The sequence below is a fragment of the Varanus komodoensis genome, unplaced genomic scaffold (assembly GCF_004798865.1).
Source record: "Varanus komodoensis strain SLA01 unplaced genomic scaffold, ASM479886v1 scaffold21, whole genome shotgun sequence".
In the NCBI taxonomy this organism is placed as follows: domain Eukaryota; kingdom Metazoa; phylum Chordata; class Lepidosauria; order Squamata; family Varanidae; genus Varanus; species Varanus komodoensis.
The window spans coordinates 6,597,257-6,617,308 of NW_025335589.1; the positions used below are offsets into that span (position 1 = coordinate 6,597,257).

The window sequence follows — 20,052 nt, forward strand, 5'->3', positions numbered from 1 at the left end:
CATTAGTCGGTAATTTGCTGATGAATACTTAAAATTCAGACAATGCAAACAAATTTTATCCAACTAGAGCATTAGTGCTAGAAAGAACTGATGATGTAGCATCAAGACAATAATGACACACCAGGATAAGGCATCCATCACAATAAGTTTATCATGAAGACCAACAAATACACTGATCATACAGTATGAAGGAGGTTTTAACTTTAACTCAGAAGTGAGAAGCAAGCAATATTCTAAATGAGACCCAGAAGGTAGGCAATTTTGACTTACTTGTACCAAAATAAGGCTTTTTGTTAGCTATTTGATCCTGTCTTCCATATTCAAATATATCACTGTTAATCATACAAATGGATTGTCCAGAAGGATTAGGACTGCCTTCCTTCCCGGACACATTTCCTACCCTAGCAACTGCCATAACTTTAACCCATGGGAGGAGCTGGAGTCTACCAAATTCAAGGAGAAGGCTTGTTCCGATAGCTATTTGCTACCTGCAGTATCAGAGGCAGTGTGAATCTACACACCAGTTGCTGGGGAGCATGGGTGGAAGGGTGGCATTGTATTCCTGCTTTTGAGTTACCCATGGGCAGTTGGTTGGCCACTGTGCAAACAGAGTGCTGGGCTTGGCAGGCCCTTGATCTGGTCCAGCGTGGCTCTTAACGCTTCTGGGGGTATCAGGGTGGGGAAGCTGTTGTAGAATTTCTCTTACATGTTCAGGCTTGCCTCTGCCACTGACTCCGATACTGGAAGCAGCAAACAGACATCAGGTCCAGCAACTATTGGTAGATTTCTCCTCCATGGATTCACCCAGTTCCAACGGCCTAAAGCATATTATGCCATTTCCATGGCTGTTGCTATGACCATCATGAGGGGTCTTCGTTGGTACAGCAATGAACCCTATTCCTGCTCTCCATTGCCAAGAGTGGACCCAAACCAGGTGCTGAAGCTTCACCAAGGGCAGGGACTGTTGGTCCACTTGGGGAGCCCTTCTGCTGGACTTTAGGTACTTGAGCAGTGATATACTATATCCTTAGGATCGGACAGCTTACCTTGCAGTAGGAAATGTCTCAGTGTGCCACATGGCTGAATGAAGTAAGTGCCTGTTACAGAATGGATGTCGTAAGCACTTACTTTCCAAAACAGCATAATCACCTTGTAATCATATCATTGTAAAACTGCATAATTAACCAGATCCTTCCAATATGGATGGTCTCCATAACATTCAAAATTATTCTCTGCTTTCATTTAATTATGTTAATATCCATCCAAACTTAATAATCTTCCATTCATTCATTAAGGACTTGAGTTGAATATAGAAGGAGCACTCTATGCAGTATGTGAATTTTTTCTCCTAATTCAGCAGCCATGAGTGGCAAACTGAGTAGAAAAATGTTAAGTACAATACAACACTTGTCAAGCAATATGGAAGGAATTCTTGAGTAAATAAGTTAAAACAAAACAAAACAGGAAAGCCAGGTTTGATAACCAGCAAACACCCTATCATGTTCTCTAGAAAGAAGACTTGATCCTTGATACTAAATGTGCAAATCTGTAACTGCTTGATAGGAAGGGGGAAGCACTCTATACATGCTCAAGGACATTAAATCCTATTATTTCATATTAGTTTCATTCAAGAATTCCAGATGGAGGGAGGATGTTCAGTGTGGAAAGAGTCGGAGACATATTGCTTTATCTGGCAAAGAAGAGATGCCCGTCCCCTACCATTCCACATGGAAAAGCTGGGCAAAATGCCAGATGAATCTTATTTCCTCATATCAGTGGGGTAAGATTGCCAAGGCCTGTATTAACTGAGAAGGTGCTGCATTGTGTAAATTCACCCTCAACTTATGGCAGCTAAGGGTGCAATATTATCCCTGTTTAGACTAACACAGGCCTACAACTCCCAGGTTTGGGTGCTTTAGAAATATGTAAGAAAGGAAGGGTAGAAATATGATGGAAGGGAGGGAGGGAAAGCTGCACTGGGTCACAGTGGCTGATACTAGATACTTTGGCAGTACTTTAATAAATATTGGTAAAATGCCATTTATCTCTTCTGCAATATTACATGCACCTCCCGAGTGTGAATGCTCTTGTTTGAATATGCTTTTTTTAAAACCCATCATTCAGTGGAGAAACAAATCTTACGCTGAAGTTCTCCCCTGAGGGGTGTAGATTCCTAATCCAATAAAAATATTGCCATAATCCATTTATAATAACTATAGTTATGGAAGTAGTACTGTTTAGCAGAACATATGGAAAAAGCTACACAAATCTTAGCATTGGGGGAATGAGCTGGCATTTTTTCATGATAATACTTTGGTAAAGCTTGCTTAAAAATAGCATTTGGAGGGTTTTTCTTAACTTGGTATTAAAGGTTTGGTGTACAGTATTCTAAAATATCACAACAATTACAGTGCAATCCCATGTGTGCTTACTCAGTGCTATGCATGCCGCTTTTGTGTTCAGTGGAGTTTTCTCTCAGGTAAATGTGTAAGTACTGCAGCCTCAAAGCATTAGCGTGGGACACGGGTGACAAAATCAGTAGATGTGCCTTCCAATGAAACAAATTTGTCTGAATAGTAAAACTGTACTGCATAGCTTCCTTTAAAATCTGCTTAAATATTATCTTTGTATGTTGCATAAGAAGACAAATGGCAAATGACTATTCCCTTTTATTATGGCTTACAACTCACTATTTTCAAAGCCATTTTCCCTAGAATGCGCCGTTGAAGCCTTTCTCATAAGGAATGCATCATTCCCATTGGCCCATGCGTCTCTTGTTGCTCTTCTCTTTATCTTTTCAATTTCTAGCATGTGCTTTTTGAGGTGAGTGAAAAGAATTGTATGCAATTCTAAGCAGTGGTGCATGGGCATTCCAGTGCCCACTTCACCCTGCCAATTATTTTCATGAAAGAAGGAGGTGTGGAATACAAAGGAGCACACACAGACCAACATTCTCTACTGAAATGAATGGGGAATTAAAAAACCTACCAGCTGGGGAATCCTAGCTGTCATTTTAGACATTTATGTATTATACCACCCAATAGCTTAGACTGTCTGAGTGATTAGCAGAACTTAAAAACACACAAATAAGAAAGTAGCATAAGACAATGAAGTCATAGTAATTGCAACCAAAACAGTGCAGAGATATAGCAGCGGTACAGGCTAAAATGCAATATTAAAACTAAAGCTTAAAAGAAAATTATTAAAATACTAGGAAAATTAAAAAGTTTTCTCCTGGCACCAAAAAGAATACAAAGTAGGTTCCAGGAGCCCCTATCTCTTTGGAAAGCTCGTTCCATGGCTGGACTGCTGTGAGCCTTCTCCTGGTGGTTACCCTCCTTACTTGCTTTGGAGGGAGGCTCCCAGAGAAAGACCACTGAAGATGACCTTAGGGTCCAGGTAGGTGCATATGGGATGAGGCATTCCTTCAGATCCCCTGACTCCAAGCCATTTAGGGCTTTAAATGTTAATACTAGCACTTTGAATGCGACCTCGACTTCAACTGGCAGCTAGAAAAGTACTGGCATCCTATGTTCTCATAAGCCAGTCCCTATTAACAATCTTGGTGTCCTGTTTGGGATCAGTTAAAGTCTCTGGACCATTTTCAATGGCAGCACCATGTACTGTGCATTGTTGTAATTCAAAGAAGAGGTTACTGCAGCTAGGCTCTGTCTGCCTGATAGGGTCATATTTGGTAGCTCTGTGCCCCATGCTACTGAGTCTGCTTGTGCCTCAAGTGACAGTTCTGGATGCAGGAGCATCCCCACACTATGAAACTTGTCCTTTTGGGGGATTTTAGCCCCATCCAGAATAGTTTGAGTATCACCCAACTGGACAGACAAACCACCCTGTAACAGCACCTCCATTTAACTTATAAGGTTGGGTTGGATCAAGCCAAGGGGCTGCAGTACAAAGGAACTGTGTGGTTTTTGTACATGTACAAGGAAAGCCTGTGACACTTGGCACTTTAATTGAAGTTTTTGCACAGTAACTAACAATGGGGCAACACATTTTTAAAACAGAGCAGGTTCTGGGCGTGTCAGATTTGCAGTGTCAAAGGCTATAAAGGAAAATCAGAGCAGTGCTTGATATTAACCACTCCTTTGGATCATAGCTAACACAAATTGTTTTCAGTCTGTTCCTTACTAGTATTTTTGTCTCCATTTACAAAATGCTTAAAAAGTAGGTTTTCAGTATGTTCCTTACTAGTATTTTTGTCTCCATTTACAAAATGCTTAAAAAGTAGGTTTCTTCCAAACCATCACAATTGAGACCAGTGCAGTGAAATGTTCTCCAGGGCCTAGGGTGAGTGTAGCAAAAGTTCCCGTTCAGTGGCATTACTGCCATTCTCACTTGGCATCATGCAAACTTGGACTTTGCATCACAATGATCAAGAGACAGCATGAGAGAAACCACAGTGATGCTGGGCAGGCCCAAGGCATTTTCCTGCCTGAGGCAAAGTATAACATGGCACCACCACTCCATTTCAACACTAAGGAGCTGACCAGAGTGATGGCTGAACCTTGCTTCCATGCTGGCAATGGGACTACACCCCTGCCCACTATACCTGAGGCAATCAAGGTAGCTCAGCGCAGAGGTGCAGAACCTCAGGCTTGGGGCCTGGCCCTGCCTCCCTTTCATACATGCCCCACACTCCATTCTGAAAGGTTGAAATGCCTCTCCGAAGGCTAAGATACGGGCAGATAAGAACTTTAACTTAAAATATGCTGGAATTTTGGCTTCACCCTGTTTGCATTATAACCGTGGTGGAACACAACAATATATAGCCCCGCCCAACCCTTGGAATGTGAAATGAAAATTTTCTCTGAAATGGAATTTCATATTTTCTCTGAGATGGCATTTGGCCCTTGGGCTAAAAGAGCTGCAACCTCCTTGGCTTTGGGAGCAGGGCAGGTTGCAGAACATCCATAGTCTTGTCTACTAACACCTCAATGTATCTCTCCCAGCATCTGCCATGGGATGCTACCATCACACATTTCTTAATGGTTGGGTCGGCCTTGTTTCAAGATAGGTACTATAAAGAGAGGGATCTCACTGCATTCTCAAGCATGGAAGAACAGGACTGCGCTGTGTCACTTTACAAGGGATACCTGGCAGATCAGAAAGGATTTGCTGGGCTTGTCTCAGTTCATTGGAGGTACATGGTTCAAAGTGAGGCAAGTCCACCCTTTCTCTTTGTGCCTGCTGAGATATACAGCAAAGAACATAGGTGGGAAGATCACCATGGTGTAGGGGTCAGTTAAGAAGTGCAAATGCTCATTGTGACAATGAGATACATGCACAGAGATACAGCAGTGCATTGTTAGGATCAGCATTGTTAGGATGCTGTACATGGTTACCTGGGATTATGCCCCATTGGTGCTTTTAACAAAATAAATAAAATAAAATAAAATAAAATAAAAATGCAGCAGTCCCCTGATATGCAAACTTTAGCCTTTAGGAATGCCAACATGTTTGCAAAAACAAACATGCAAACATTCATACTCCTAGCTTAAAGTAGGAACTTCATTAAAAATAAAGTATTTAGCTTCTGCTTTATTGTTTTCCTCATTCCTTGACTTACTACATAAGCACAAACATTAAGAAAACTTGAAAACCTCATTATCACCTTGTTAACTCAGAAGGAAGAGCTCTCAATTACCCCAGTACACTGGCAGATGATGTCCCTGCTCCTGCTCTGAAAAAGGTCTCAGAGCTGCATTCCCCTGTGTTCTTCCTCCACTAGGCCACTGGAATCTCTCCCTTTCTACCAGACTTCAGAGAAGGCCACAGGTGGCTCAAGTTTCTCTCGGAGCTTTTGGCTTTCCCCAGTGCAAAATCATGCTGTGCCAGGTTTAGGGGAATGATAGCAATGAAGAAGATGGGACTACAGGGCAGATTTGCTTGATCACAGTGGGCAAGACAAAATCACCCCAAAATTTATTTATTTATTTATTTAGCGGACTTAAAATCCCACAACAAGCCATGGGTATTGAGGAGTGTTCAAATTTTCTGCCACTGTGAACCTTGCTGGGCTTGAAGGACATGCGCTGCTATGCACCATGAGGGTCATTAGGCAAATCATATGCTGCACGACTGGCATGCAGGGAGTGGGGAGAAGAAGTCACCATGACGTTTTGTCCCCCAGGATCGTGCAAATGAGTTCGACATGTGCAGTACGTATTTCCTCACACGGGTAGTAAATGTTGAGGTTCAGGCACTCATTGTGATAGTGCCCATACCCATGCCCTGAAGGACAGTCCAGAAAACACAGTGTGTTGATCCATGTCCATAAGTCTAGCAGTTTTAATCTCCACCAAGGAGAGGATCTTTTGTAAAATTCAATAGTCGTATCTGCCCATTCGAGACCAAATAGCCCCCAGATACTTGGCATTATAACAGTGGTAGAACACAACAATATACAGTCACCATGAAAATACAGCCCCATGTCACCTGCAGCTGCTTTAAGCACTGTAGCTTCATCACTCAGAAGGATCAAGGTGTTCTGAGAGGTGGGTGGGGTAGTAGCACATGACATCAGCTGTGCCGCCGGTAAACACCTGCTGGGGCTGCCGCCCTGTGTGCCCTGATGCCACTACACCACTGCCTACTCCAAAGATGGAATAATACTGGATGAGCTAAAGCAGCGTGACCCCTCAAACAGCTCCAGCGACACTACAAAGGGCTTCCCAATGTGGCACCTAGGGTCCCCTACAGAGCCTTTTAAAAGTATGTACACAGATTTCTTTCTATTCATAAAACTGAATACATTTGAAATGTATACAGTTTTTCGGCAGTTATACATAGGCTTCAACAAAAGTGGATTAAACCTCCAAATGCATATCCGTGTGAAGGTGATGCCTATACTCCACCTGTTCAAATATTGAAATTTCTCTAAACTCCTCAAACCATTGCGTTATATGAAGTGAGTGAAGTAGGCTGACCATTTGCTAATTTCCATTAAGCAGGTAAATCAAGTACAGGTGCATGCATGTCAGTAAATATTAAAACTGTTCCAATATAAAATTTATCTGTATAACAACTTCCCTCCAAAAAGAAGCAGCTACTGGACATTGCCAAAACTTGTGTTTAAAAGAAGCATAAGCTGAATCGCACTACCACCAATTAGCTGAATTACACAATCCCTTATTAAGGAGACATTGCAGAGTCTGATGGACACAAACAAACAAATTGCTAAATTAGATGCAGCTACAATCCCCGTAGACATAACAGGTAAGTACTAAAGTGGTAATCCACAGATTAGGCGTTGGTGGTGGTACCCACAGCAGTGACCCAAATTCTCAAATGTGCTCATGGGTCCAAAATGGTTGGGAGATCTGATCTAAACAGCCCGTTAGACAATCCGAATGCACACCATAGAATTATTTTAGGAAGGAGCCAGTGCAATAACAGCGGGTCTGGATACATCCAACAATATTCCTTTGTTCCACCTGACAACCCACTTCTGAAACCGAAGAAAACAGCAACTGCTAGGCTAGGGGTGGAAAACGCCCGCTCCCATGTCACTGGGCTTCAGTTCCCATATTTCCTGTTCATTGGCCATGCTGACTGTTGCTGATAACGGCTGGAGTCCACTGGAGGGTCTCGCACCCCCCACCCATGATCCAAGGCAGGGAAAGACTTGTAAAGGGAAAGGGGGACTGGAAATTTGGCCACAGTTTATGTGCAAAATATCCTTGCTTAAGGGCCAAACAGTCTTTGAAACTTTGCAACATGTAAGTACATTCCAGTCAAGAATCTCAAGGCAGCAATTTTCCCCAACATATGCGCTCCTTGTTTTCTGTTCTTCTAGTTCTGGCCTTCAAAACTACACCACAGCTCTAAAAGAGACCCCTAGGAGTTGACAACATTCATAACTTTGAGGAATTCCACAGACACAACTTTGTTTTTCAACAGAAATCTTGGAGATTTGGGCATTTTCATCAGCCTGTATCTCTGTCCTACCTGCTCCTGAACCCAGACAGGTGGATGTGCAGTGGTCCTTTACTTCCTGTGTCCCTGAAGTGGTTTGTTATTGGACCATTATACCAGAATCTATCCAAAATATGGCTAACCTATTCCTCCATAGCTGATCACTGGTCACCATTCCACTAACTGAAAGGCTCTGGGAAATCAGCGTCCCTTTTCAGCAATACAAACAAATCCAATGCAAGATAGTCCCTTATCTGTTTTGTATTTTTATTCTCTTGGACCAACAGAGTAATTATTGTCTCTACCTGATTCCTGATCAGCAGTTTGCTCACATCTCTCTCATGCTAAGCATATTCCATTTTCTTTGTCTAAGGTGCTGAATGGTTATGAATAGTAAGGACACTCTATCTGTAATTATTTTTTAATTATTAATGGTTTTGTTAGATCCCTCACTTTTCACATTATATTTTCGCTAATGTGAGTTAAATAAAAATGTACTTGGGTTCCCAGGGAGTTCCCCGATGCATTTTTCATCTTTTCATAACATTAGTTCAGATTCTCTGAGCAGGCCGGCATGAAGTTAACTCCTGACTGCGTCGCAGCGCTTCGGGTGGGACTCGCGACGGCGGCGGAGCAGCGGGCGGACTACGCCGGCGCGGGACCCCGTGCGCTTCCTCCCGCGCCGCGTGCGAGCGGTTCCGCGGTGCGCCCGGCAGCCCGCGAGCGCGGGCCCAGCAAGTGTTTCCCGGTCGCCCCTCGGCACGCGCTGACGCCCCCGCGTCCCCGGACTCGCTCGACGCCTGGCAGGGAGGAGCCGCTCGGGGGACCCGAGGCCGCCTTCTCCGGGCAGCGAGCTCCCGCCTTCTCGCGGCTTACGCCTTCCTTCGAAAGAGTTCCCGGCCGCCCCGGGCGCGGACTACTGAACTGGCATTAATATATAGCTAGGGGTACGTTCCTTTTTGGGTGGGAGCTGAGCGGTCATACCCACTCTGCGGGAAATTACTTGCATTATATTTTTAGCTACAAAAAAGCTTCAGAAACAAGGGCACGCTCTACGGAGAAGTAAGCCTCACTGACTTTAATAGTACCTATTTCGCGGTGTGTGTAAAACTGCAGAGTTAGGTTGCAGTCTTATGCACATTTATCTCGGAGCAATTGCCACCGAATTCAGCGGGGTTTACGTCTGAGTAGACAAATAGAGCACCGCGCTGTTAATCAAGTAACCAGAATTTTCCAACCACGTCCAACACCTCCTTCCGCTTGTAATTTATAGCAAGAAGGTTGTATCCAGCGTTAGCCCAGCTTCAATCCCATACATTTCAACGGGTCTACTCTAAGTAGTACGAAGACGGAACGCAAGAACGATTTAGAATGCCCTCTAGTAGTAAGCACCAGTTTTCCAAGGCAGGGACTCATTACCAGTCCTGCTGAGCGACCGAGAAAGGGGAAAGGCTTGCGAAAAGGAAGCGTGTTTAAATGCATCTATTCAACACAAACTCTCCGTAGAACTCCTGGATAAATTATGCAGAGGGATTTCTGGATTTCTTTCAAGTAATTAAGTTTCGATTTCTTGCATTTCTGTGAGTGCCAGGAAGCACAAGGCGCCACAGATTGCAAAAAGCTTCATTGATTGTTCCGTGCTTTTAGTTTGATTTCGTGACTTGACTTAACTTTGGGGAAAGGTACGCTCGCCGGCCAGGGGAAAGCCAGCAGGTCCCTGCCAAAGACACCTCCGCTCTCGCAGCCCTGCTCTTGGCGAAGAAGGCACTCCAGCTTCGGCGTCCAAGGATAAGCGGGCGGGCGGGCGGGCAGTGGGGGCGACCTACTTCCCGCTCCCCGAGGCTACCTGAAGCTGTACCTGGGAAAGGTGCTTCTGGAAGTGCTCGCTCAGGGTGGAGCGGGTGCTTTATCCCTGAATTTTGGGTACGAGTGCGCCGTTGGACCAGACAGACATGCAGGGTATATAAAGAGGTGCCAGGCCACTAAAAAAATCAGCCTTTAGAGCTGGCGGAAATAATTTCACCAACATGGCATGACTGAGTTAGCAAACCCGAGAGATTACTTTTCTACGAGAGTCAGCATGGATTATATCTTGGTGAACTACATACTTCGCTTAGCATTTTTGCAGCTTGATTCTGTATATCTATCCCACCATATGAGCAAACATGCATTGTGTGAGTTCGCTGTATGAGGCTTATTTTCAAGTAAGTGTGCATAAAACTATTCTTCCTGCAACTGCACCTTTGTGCAGCATGACTCTCATTCCCAAGTCTGCATGCGGGGATGGTGCTGCTGCTGTGCAGAGCACGTTAGGCCATGATCCAGTGCACACTTACCTGGGAATTAGCCCCAGCGAACACAGTGGGATTTACTTCTGAGTACACGTGCATAATAGCATGCTGCTGAGCTGCTTATCCAGCCTCTCAATAATCCTAGCTCCCTGGTGCCCCTGTTTCCCTGCAGGATATTCTCCCCTAGGCTTGGCCAAGGTTAGGCAGAAAGTCCATGGCAAAGCAGTGTTGAGACTCAAGCTCAGCCAAGAATTCAATGGAGAGCTTCAAGGCAAGCACACACTGACTCATTGACCTTCCTATTTGTACAGAGAATGGGGCCATCCTCTTGAGGCTGGGGGACTGGCCCGAAAGGTAATGATAGAAAAGGGGGTTTCCTTGAGCACATTTGCCAGAGAAATTATGGGGCAAATGGGTCCTGATCAGTGCTGCTGCTGGTGGTGAAATTTTATATGAAACAGTGACATGCATAACCCTAAAGGGGGTGGGGGTAGTTGTAGTGCAGAGATGCCTTGTCCACCATGCGCACATTCCTGCCCCAGCACAAAGGGACTATGAAGACAATATTACTGCCCTACAAACTGCAGAGCAACTCGTTCTTTAGCTCTGGAAGGGGTGGGGTGGAAGGAGAACCTTTCAGCAATTTACAACGCAGGAGAAAGTCTCTCCCATTCCATTCATCATTGTGGTCATCATCATCCCTCCCAAGCACAGCTCTTCTTTAGGACTGGGCAGATTCCCTGGCATTCCCTTATATGCTGCAGTGTGTTCAAGATATATGAAACTCAGCTTTCGAGTGAGCTGGATGGAGGGCCAACAACTTTGGGTATGAATACTTAAAGAGAAGGCCAAAAGAAGTTTAGTTTGCTTTCAAAGATCAGAGAAATGAGCTTGCCTGGGCTTGCTTCCCCTTCCTGAAATCTCTACTGATTTGGGCCTGCTCTTGCTGACAAGACAAGCAAATAGATGGACTAAAGGAAATCATGTAAATACAGCATTTCTGATGTGGGAAAAAAATGGTTTGTTACCTTATGTTCCTTTTGTATTCTTTACAATATATTTTACAGGGCAAATCACTGCATAAAAGTCATTTTATACAGAGAGGGAAGGAGTGTATGTGACCTGCCCGAAACAATCCAATGGACCCACTGCTCAGCGAGTTTGAACCACATGGATTTCTCAAGTCCTTTTCCATTAGAAAGCCTGTCGACTAGACCTCACAGTTTCTCAATGGGAGTCTAAATCATTCTTTTTGCTTCTGTGCAGAATGAAGAGGATAAACTGCAAGGAACCCATGATCGTTCCTCAGTCTCCGCCAAACTGTGGAGCTCCTGCAAGCAAACACTTGACCTGCACGAGGTTCGCCAGGTGGAAGTGTAATAGGTGTTTCTTGGGGTAGCAACACTTGACAGGAGAGCCTGACCTCAGCATGAACTGGCCACTACATGTTTGCCAGAAGCATATTTCTGCATTGATTTCTCACCGTATGTGTGTTGCGGGTGCGGGGAAAGGAGGGGATTTCACGTGGGTCGGGTGGTAATTTTCCCTCCGTTTCCATTTACCAGTAAGCAGGAGAGGGGAGCACCCGCAGTGGTGCGCTGTCCACCGTACTGATTCCTTCCAAAGTTCTCCAGCGTATCAAGCAAAAGCTTTCAGTGTCCCTTTGCTTATTTCACTTACCAACCTCCAGTCACCACCTGGAAGCCACGCCACCTAGCATTTCTCCCAATAGGGTTTTCAATATTAGGCAAAGAAAGTGAACAAATTATTTGAATAAATCATATCAGATCAGGCCTGTTGGCTGGGAAAGTGAGGTAGGGGAGGGGACTGGAGACGGGTGGCTGGCTGCTATCCAGGTGCACTAAAATAAAATGGAGGTGCTAACCAATGTGTGCTCATTAATATAAAACAGGGAGGGCATCGGACAGCTGCATTTTCAATAAATTACTGCCACAGCCGTGACTGAACTCTGCTCCTTGCCGAAAAAAGAGAGAGGCAGGGCTTCCTAAAAGTATAGCCTGCATCTTAATGGATTAAAATTTCATCCAGCGCATTAGGTCCAGTAAAATATGAATGCATTGCTTTAAATTTTAATCATAAATCAGAGCAGGGATACATGAGAGGCGACAGTGATTTCTCCCCAGATGTCTGCATGGGTCAGGCAATGAAAGGGGGACTCTAATTTTATTTAGGCAAGTCCATTTGTGTGCAGAGCCTGGAGGAAGACTAATGGCTTTGGAAGGCTTGTGACGGCAGCCTCACACAGGGGGCACAGGAGGGCTTGCTGCTGCTTTGGGACAGCTGCATTTCACATCTGTCGGAGGCCAGTCAATGGCACAAAGAAGCCTTCAGATCCAAAAGTGTCCAAAGACTCTTTGAGGTGGTGGATCCATCCTGATTTCCTGCTCATTTTTGCAGCAGCATCCACACACACAATACATTATTGTTGGAAAATAAGCTATAGGCCATTAATAAAGCATCACTACAAGCAGTCAGACCCCACCATTAAAGTTCCGAGTACCTTTTCCCCATTTAACTGGTTTTCACCTGGATTTCCAAAGCAATTGTTTAGAACGTTGTTGCAGTGAAGCCAATGGCCAGTTTCCCATTGGCCTTGATGAGATGAATTCCATCCCTTCACAGAAGTTCAAACCCAAACTATAACTTACAGTATTAGACATTATTCATCCTTCACCCTTTTCTTAAAGCTTATGTTGTGAGGGAACCATGGCTCAAGTAGAGCACCTGCATGGCCTGCCGAAGGTTCCAGCTTCATGCCTTAGCTTAGCATCTCCAGGCAGAGCTGGAAAAACAACTGCCTAAAACCATGCAGAACAAGTCACTGTCGACAATACTGGCTTGGATGGGCCAATGGTCTGACTTCCTTTGTTCCTATATTGCAGATTCTTTTCATTGCAATACCTGAAAAAAACTGGCATCTCATTTATATTGCTCATTCTCTGTTACCTATGCCATGTAGTCTTGAAGGAAAGTGTGTAAGTTGTGATTTGCTTCTCTGGTTTTGCAGATGTTCACATATCTGAAAAGTAGAAAATGTGCATTCAGTGACAAGCTTGCAATGATGAGAACAGTTGGGTGCTTTAAATCCCATTTTCTGCAGTAAGACATGCCCAGGTAGGCAGCAGGAGATATGGTTAATATACTTGTTAGAAGAGATCATTTGATTGAAAAGTAAATGGATGACTAATCTACATCAGTATTATCATCCATATAGTAAATTCCCCCCTGCCCAGACTTTGGAGGCTGCAGTGTTTAAATAATCTTAGCTAAATGTAGCACCAAGCAAAGTTTGCCCACTTATTTCACTAGTGTTCTCTGTATTTTCCATTAATATATTATAATTCGTTATTTACCATAGGAAATGGTGACAAGTGTTTAGCATTTTGGAGATCAGTTGTCAGTTGCTATTAAAATCAAGATTAATTCATATTAACGATATGCATTCTCAGTTCTCCCATGTGACAGCATACATTAAAACAACTAGTGCAACTAATTAAACCCCATACAGGGGGTTAAATATTTTTAAAAGAGGGTTTAAAACTTAAAGTTCACTTGAGAGCCAAACATTAAATGTAGATTGTCGTGTTAATTATCATTTAGAATCATTAGGCAATAATTTAATTCTAGATCTACTTGGGGGATGTGTGGGAAACCTAACTGTCCTTGGCCTTTATTTTGTTTAATTTTCAATATTCTCTTGAAATGGAACATTAAAGACCTTTATTTCATATTCTGAACCTGTAATATGAATATGGAATATAAGAGCCCAGTCAGATGGTTAGTCACTGACCTGAGAAATAACTCTCAACCCAGCCCTTCAGTTGTTGCTTGCAAACTTTTTACCAATATAATATAGTGATTCTTAAAAAAAAAAAAACCTATGGATTTTTTATTAGGCATTTGAGATGCTCAATAGTTTAGACTAATTAGACAAGCCAAAAGCCTTTTGAAGATTAAGCAAATTGGACAACCCTTGTTAATTAGAACATAATTTAAAGTTTGAAATTATATCACTGATGAAATAGCCTAATTAGTATGACGATATGTTAATGGCCTACCGAGACAGCCCTGTGGAGGGCTGGCGTGAACTCCTTAAAGGCTTGCAAGAATCTGCTCCCTTTCCATGTTGTCATTAATAAAAGATTTCTATAGACTTCAGCCTTTCAACAGTTACATACAATTTATAGTACACACAATGCATTAGCCCATAGTGTTGCTCCACTTTTTTTTTACTATTATGAAAACTAATAAATTCGTCAAGCTGAATTAAGCATACAAATCAGATGAGGCATAACAGATTACATATTGAAGCGCTGTGTCTCCCGAGCCTAAATGAAATTTCAATCTAATAATTCCTTCCTGGCCTGGCCATAATTTGTTTAGAGATGTTGTTCCACTCCTTTCCAAGCGGTGTTCGCACAATAATTAAATGATACTCAAGCTTTTAACTTTGATTTATTTCATTTCTCTGAGCTGGCGACAGTGAGAGCTGATACTATGTTTTTATTTATTTATTTATTTCCTTGAACGTTACCAAACCTATCGTTTGGGGTGAAAAACTTACTGGAGCCGCCTGGTGTAAAATGAAAGCACAAAAAGGAGCCGGATGTATTGAAATAAGCCACTCGGCAACCTCACGCAACCTCCTGCACACACACAAACACACACTTGTGCGCGCGCGCGCGCGTTTTTAAAGATGAAACCCGTCCATCCTAAGGCTGACAGATGCGTGGAACGGGCAGGCCCGAGCGCTCCGAAGTTCGCGAGGGAGCCCACCCTGTGGCGCCGGGAGGCAGGGCCACACGGCAGCGGGTGGGGCGCCGAGGGACCGGGCCTTGGGGGCCGCCTACTCCCCCCGCTTGGAGCAGCTCGCCGCCTGCCCGCACGCACGCACGCGGGGCCCCGGGGCCGAGCGGGAAAGCGCCGCCGGGGGCCGGCAGGGACGCGTCCGTCCGCCGGGCCGGGCTCCGCGCGGCGCGCGCCTCGCTCCAGCCCCCTCCCGCCTGCCGCTCCTTCTCCCGCAGCGCCCGCTCCCGAGGCGCACGGCTCCAGCCCGCGCCGCGCCGCGCAGCGCCGCGCAATGCAGCGCGGGCAGCGACCAAGGCGGCGGCGCTGCGGGAGCGGCTGACGGACGGGGCGCGCGGGGAGCGCCGCCGCCAATCCCCGGGCGCCCGCGCGACGCGATCACGGCAGGCGCCCGCGGCGGCGCTTGGGCTCGTGCCAGCCCGTTCCTGGGACGCGCCGCCGGGGTGCTGGGGTGGGGAGGGGGGCGCGGGCGCGCATGCAGGGCGCTCCCGTCGCACCTGCGCATTGAGCTCTCTCTGGGCACACGCACGGCTCCTTGCGCCTTGGCGGCGAAGGCACGAGGAAAACGCGAGCTGAAAGCCTTTCGCGTTTCTCCGGTTCCTCCTTGACTTCCCCCTTCGCGTCAGGGACTAACTAGGCACTTCTCTTGCTCCTCGTCCTGCACAACAGTGCGCGAGGCAGACCTGTTTCAAGCGTGCAAACACGACCCGTGCTCTGTACAAGCGCGGGGGGGGGTCGCCCCCCACCCACGCACTCGCGCTCCTCTCTATTGAGTCCACGGGGCGGGGGAGACAGTTGCAAATCCGAGATGCCATTTTCTTACTGTCACACACAATCCTTGGGCTAGCAAAGTTCCGCTCACATCCCTCGGACACTAAGCGGAAAGCCAACGCCGTGTCCGACTTCCGAGCGCACTTTCTTGACAGCCCCTCCCTTACGAACTCCATCCTGCATGGCCAGCGCGCGGGCTGCAGGTGAATTCCCACTGCCAGCACACTCGGGGTGAATTCCCCGGTGCGGGCCCCACTCCCTCCCCTCCCGCTCTCCCTCCAGCAGTTTGCCCCTCACGTGCGCGCCAGGTATCAATTTCCCCCACACTTTCTCACACCGTGTCTCCTCGCACAGTTTTCGTACATCCCGCCAACAGGCTTCCGAGGATCTCCCCTTCCCCGCACCTCTCACGATCTCTCTCAGCCTTGACAGCGACACACATCTTCTTTCTCACACACGCGCGCACACAAACACACACACACACTCGCGTCGCCGCACACGCACTTCTTCCCCGCGCCCGCGCCCCCGCCCCACATCGCTCTCGCAGGACGCATGCGTCTCCCCCCCCCCCCCGCGCCCCAGCCAGCCCCAGCCGAGCCTCCGTCCAATGGGCGAAGAGCAGCGAGAAAAGAGGGAGCGAGGAAGGCTCGCGCAGCCCAGTTACTCCGAGCTCTCGCCTGCATGAGGCACCTGCCAGGCCAAGGTGTGCGGCAGCCAGCCCGGGGCTGAGGCAGCGGCCGAAGAAAGTCGAACAATAGGGCGCGCCGAGGACTCTCCGGCCTGTCGCCGCCGCCGCGCAGCGCAGCGCAGCCAGCGGGGTGAAGGGGCGCCTCGGGCAGCCGCTCGGGGGAGCGACCGCTGGCTTGGCTTCTGCGGGCTGGGCTGCGCGACCAGGGCGCTTCTTGGGGTGCCGAGAGCGGGGCCGAGAGGGACCCCTCCGGGGCGGGCTGCCACAGGGCAGGGGACGGGGAGGAGGAGGAGGCGAGGAGGGCAGAGGGCAGGGCAGGGCACGGCAGGGCAGGGCACGGCAGGGCAGGGCGAAGGAGCCCCGGGCGCTTGGCGGGAAGGCGAGGGAAAGGAAGGGGCTTCTCCCAAGAGTTGAGCCGCGTCTAGTGGCAAGGCAGGGAGGGAGGCGGGCGGCCAGGCGAGGCAAAAGCCGGCGGCGCGGCGCGGAAGGGCCAGTTGGACGGCGGAGAGTGGCCCGCGGCGGCGGCGGCACCTGAGGGGGGAGAGAGCCGGCGAGGCGCCGTCGGGCAGCGGCGGCTGCGCCCGGGACTGAGGCGGCAACTTCGGAGCGCGGCTCGTTCCCTCTCCCGCCCCCGCGCCGGCGCTCGCCCGCGACCCGCCGGCCACGATGATGATGATGTCCCTGAACAGCAAGCAGCCCTTCGGCATGGCCCACGCCGGCGGCGGCGGCGGCGGCGGCGGCAGCCTGCACGAGCCCAAGTACTCGGCCCTGCACTCCGCCTCGCCGTGCACCTCCTCGGCCGCCGCCGCCGCGCCCTCGGCCAGCTCGCCCAGCATCACCAGCGCCAGCGGCGGCCGGAGCAGCGCCCCGAGCAGCACCACCAGCAGCAACAGCACCTCCGAGGCCATGCGCCGCGCCTGCCTGCCCACCCCGCCGGTGAGTCACCCGGCCGCTCCCGCCCGCGGCGCGGGGCAGAGAGGGGCCGGCGGCGGCGGGCGCGGGGCAGCCTTGGCGGGCCTCCTGCCGCCGCATGTTTATTTCATGGCCAGGCAGCGGCGCGGCGCGGCGCCTCCCGCCCACCCCGAGCCCAGCAGAGGCGTCCGAGGGGCTCCCATGAATTTTTATGACTTGGGAAGGCGATGCCGAGGCGGGCAGGGCGAGCGCGCGAGACGAGAGAGGAGGCGCGCGCGAGAGCCGCTGCCTGCCCGGCTGCCTCTTGGTCCTGCCCCCTCTGTCCCCTTCTTTGCCCCCGCATTGTTCCCCCACTCCTGCCTGCCTTCCTGCCTTCCTTCCTTCCGGCTTCTTTCTTTCATCCTCCCCCAATTCCCTTCTCCCGCATTACTCTTCCTTTCATCCTCCGCCTTCCTCTCCATTTCCTCTTCCTCACTACTTCTCTGTTCTCTTTTTCTTTCCTCCCTACTTCACACTCTTTCCTTCGGTGCCTTTCTCTCTGCACTTCCTCTCCGCCTCCTCCCTCCCTCTCCTTCCCTCCCTCCCTCCTTTCCTTCCATCTCTCTCTCTCTCTCTCTCTCTCTCTCTCTCTCTCTCGGATGGCACCCCACGGAGAAAGGAGGTGAATTCCCTCCTGGCAGCAGTAATGTGTGCCTTCTACTTGCAATTGCAGAGCAACATCTTCGGTGGTCTGGACGAGAGCCTGCTGGCCCGCGCGGAAGCCCTGGCTGCGGTAGACATCGTCTCCCCCGGCAAGAGCCACCACCACCACCCGCCCCACCACAGCCCCTTCAAGCCCGACGCCACCTATCACACCATGAACACCATCCCGTGCACCTCGGCCGCCTCGTCGTCCTCGGTGCCCATCTCACACCCGTCCGCCCTGTCGGGCACCCACCACCACCACCACCACCATCACCACCACCACCAGCCTCACCAGGCTCTGGAGGGGGAGCTCTTGGAACACATCACCCCGGGGCTGGCACTGGGCGCCATGACGGGTCCCGACGGCTCGGTGGTCTCCACGCCGGGCCACGCTCCCCACATGGCCAGCATGAACCCGATGCACCAGGCAGCCCTCAGCATGGCGCACGCCCACGGGCTGCCCTCGCACATGGGGTGCATGAGCGACGTGGATGCGGACCCGAGGGATTTGGAAGCCTTCGCGGAGAGGTTCAAGCAGAGGAGGATCAAGCTGGGGGTGACCCAAGCGGATGTGGGCTCAGCCCTCGCCAACCTCAAGATCCCCGGGGTGGGATCCTTGAGCCAGAGCACCATCTGCAGGTTCGAGTCACTCACCTTGTCCCACAACAACATGATTGCCCTCAAGCCCATCTTACAAGCCTGGCTGGAAGAGGCAGAGAAATCCCACCGAGAGAAGCTCACCAAGCCAGAGCTCTTCAACGGGGCGGAGAAGAAGAGGAAACGCACATCCATCGCTGCTCCTGAAAAGAGGTCCTTGGAAGCCTATTTCGCCATCCAGCCGCGTCCTTCTTCAGAAAAAATTGCAGCCATCGCAGAGAAACTGGACCTGAAGAAGAATGTGGTCCGAGTCTGGTTCTGTAATCAGAGACAGAAACAGAAGCGGATGAAATATTCCGCTGGGATTTAAAGTCTTTGGAAACCTTTCTGCTTAATAAAACAAAAAACAAGTAAGGTAGAAGAGTAAGAAGAAGACATTAATCTTTCTTGGAGGAAAAGAGACCAATGTTCCAAAAGAGCTAGAGGGACAGATGCAGAGATAGACTGTGAAAAGAAAAGGAGAACGTCAAGTTCCAAAAGTTGGTGTCAGAAATACACTGGCTTGAAGGCTCAGTCCTGCATCAAAGACAGACTGATTTTGCGAAGGCAGATAAGAAGTCTTTAGAAAGGACCGAAGTCGTATCAAGTAAGAGTTGTTTTTATTCTTAAAGACATCACCTTTATTCAGATGTACAGCTTTGCAGCTATTTTTCAGAAAAAAAATTAACTGACTAGAGTGACCGAAACTTTAATCTAGAGTTGAAGCTTATGCTATGAGAGAGGCATCTCAAAAGTATTTTGATTTTTTAAAAAGAAGATGGCAGGCTTTCTGCAATTACACTGCATATTATACATATATAAATATATATTTTTACTGTGGTTATTATCTGTTATCTTCCCTGAAAAGATGATGTTGAGGGAAAGAGATTATCCTGCTGTGTTCACAGACCTTTTAAGAGCTATTATTAGATTATTGCCAAACAACCCCCTGTAAATTATTAATTTATCTCTCTAGTAACTTAATTTTGTGCTCATCCTAATTAAGTACACCACTTCCATCAAAGTCTTGATAAAAATCAAAGGAAAAAGTATGGTTAGTGTAAATTAATTATTTTATGTTGGTTGGTAGAGTTATGAAATTATGCTTTTTTTCTTCTTATTAAAACCTTCCTTTTGCCCATTTGTATATTGTCACCTGAATTTAAGCTATTTCTCCAGCAAGTATTCTTATTTGTAAGGCGTTCTCACTCTGTAGTGGCTGTCCTGCGTTGTTTGTGTAGACTGACTCACTTGTTCAAGGAGGTATTTGTTGACTGCGTTACATATTTAATGGGGATTCCCCAAATCATT

The 20,052-nt window shown here is 48.1% G+C and overlaps 1 protein-coding gene across 1 annotated transcript; it reads left to right on the forward strand.

Moving 5' to 3' along the window:
- The first annotated feature begins 17,175 nt into the window (after positions 1–17,175).
- POU4F2 (POU class 4 homeobox 2) lies at positions 17,176–19,072 on the forward strand. Its single transcript, XM_044430848.1, has 2 exons — positions 17,176–17,445; positions 18,134–19,072. The coding sequence occupies exons 1-2, from the start codon at positions 17,176–17,178 to the stop codon at positions 19,070–19,072; spliced, it is 1,209 nt and encodes a 402-aa protein (XP_044286783.1).
- The last annotated feature ends 980 nt before the right edge of the window (positions 19,073–20,052 follow it).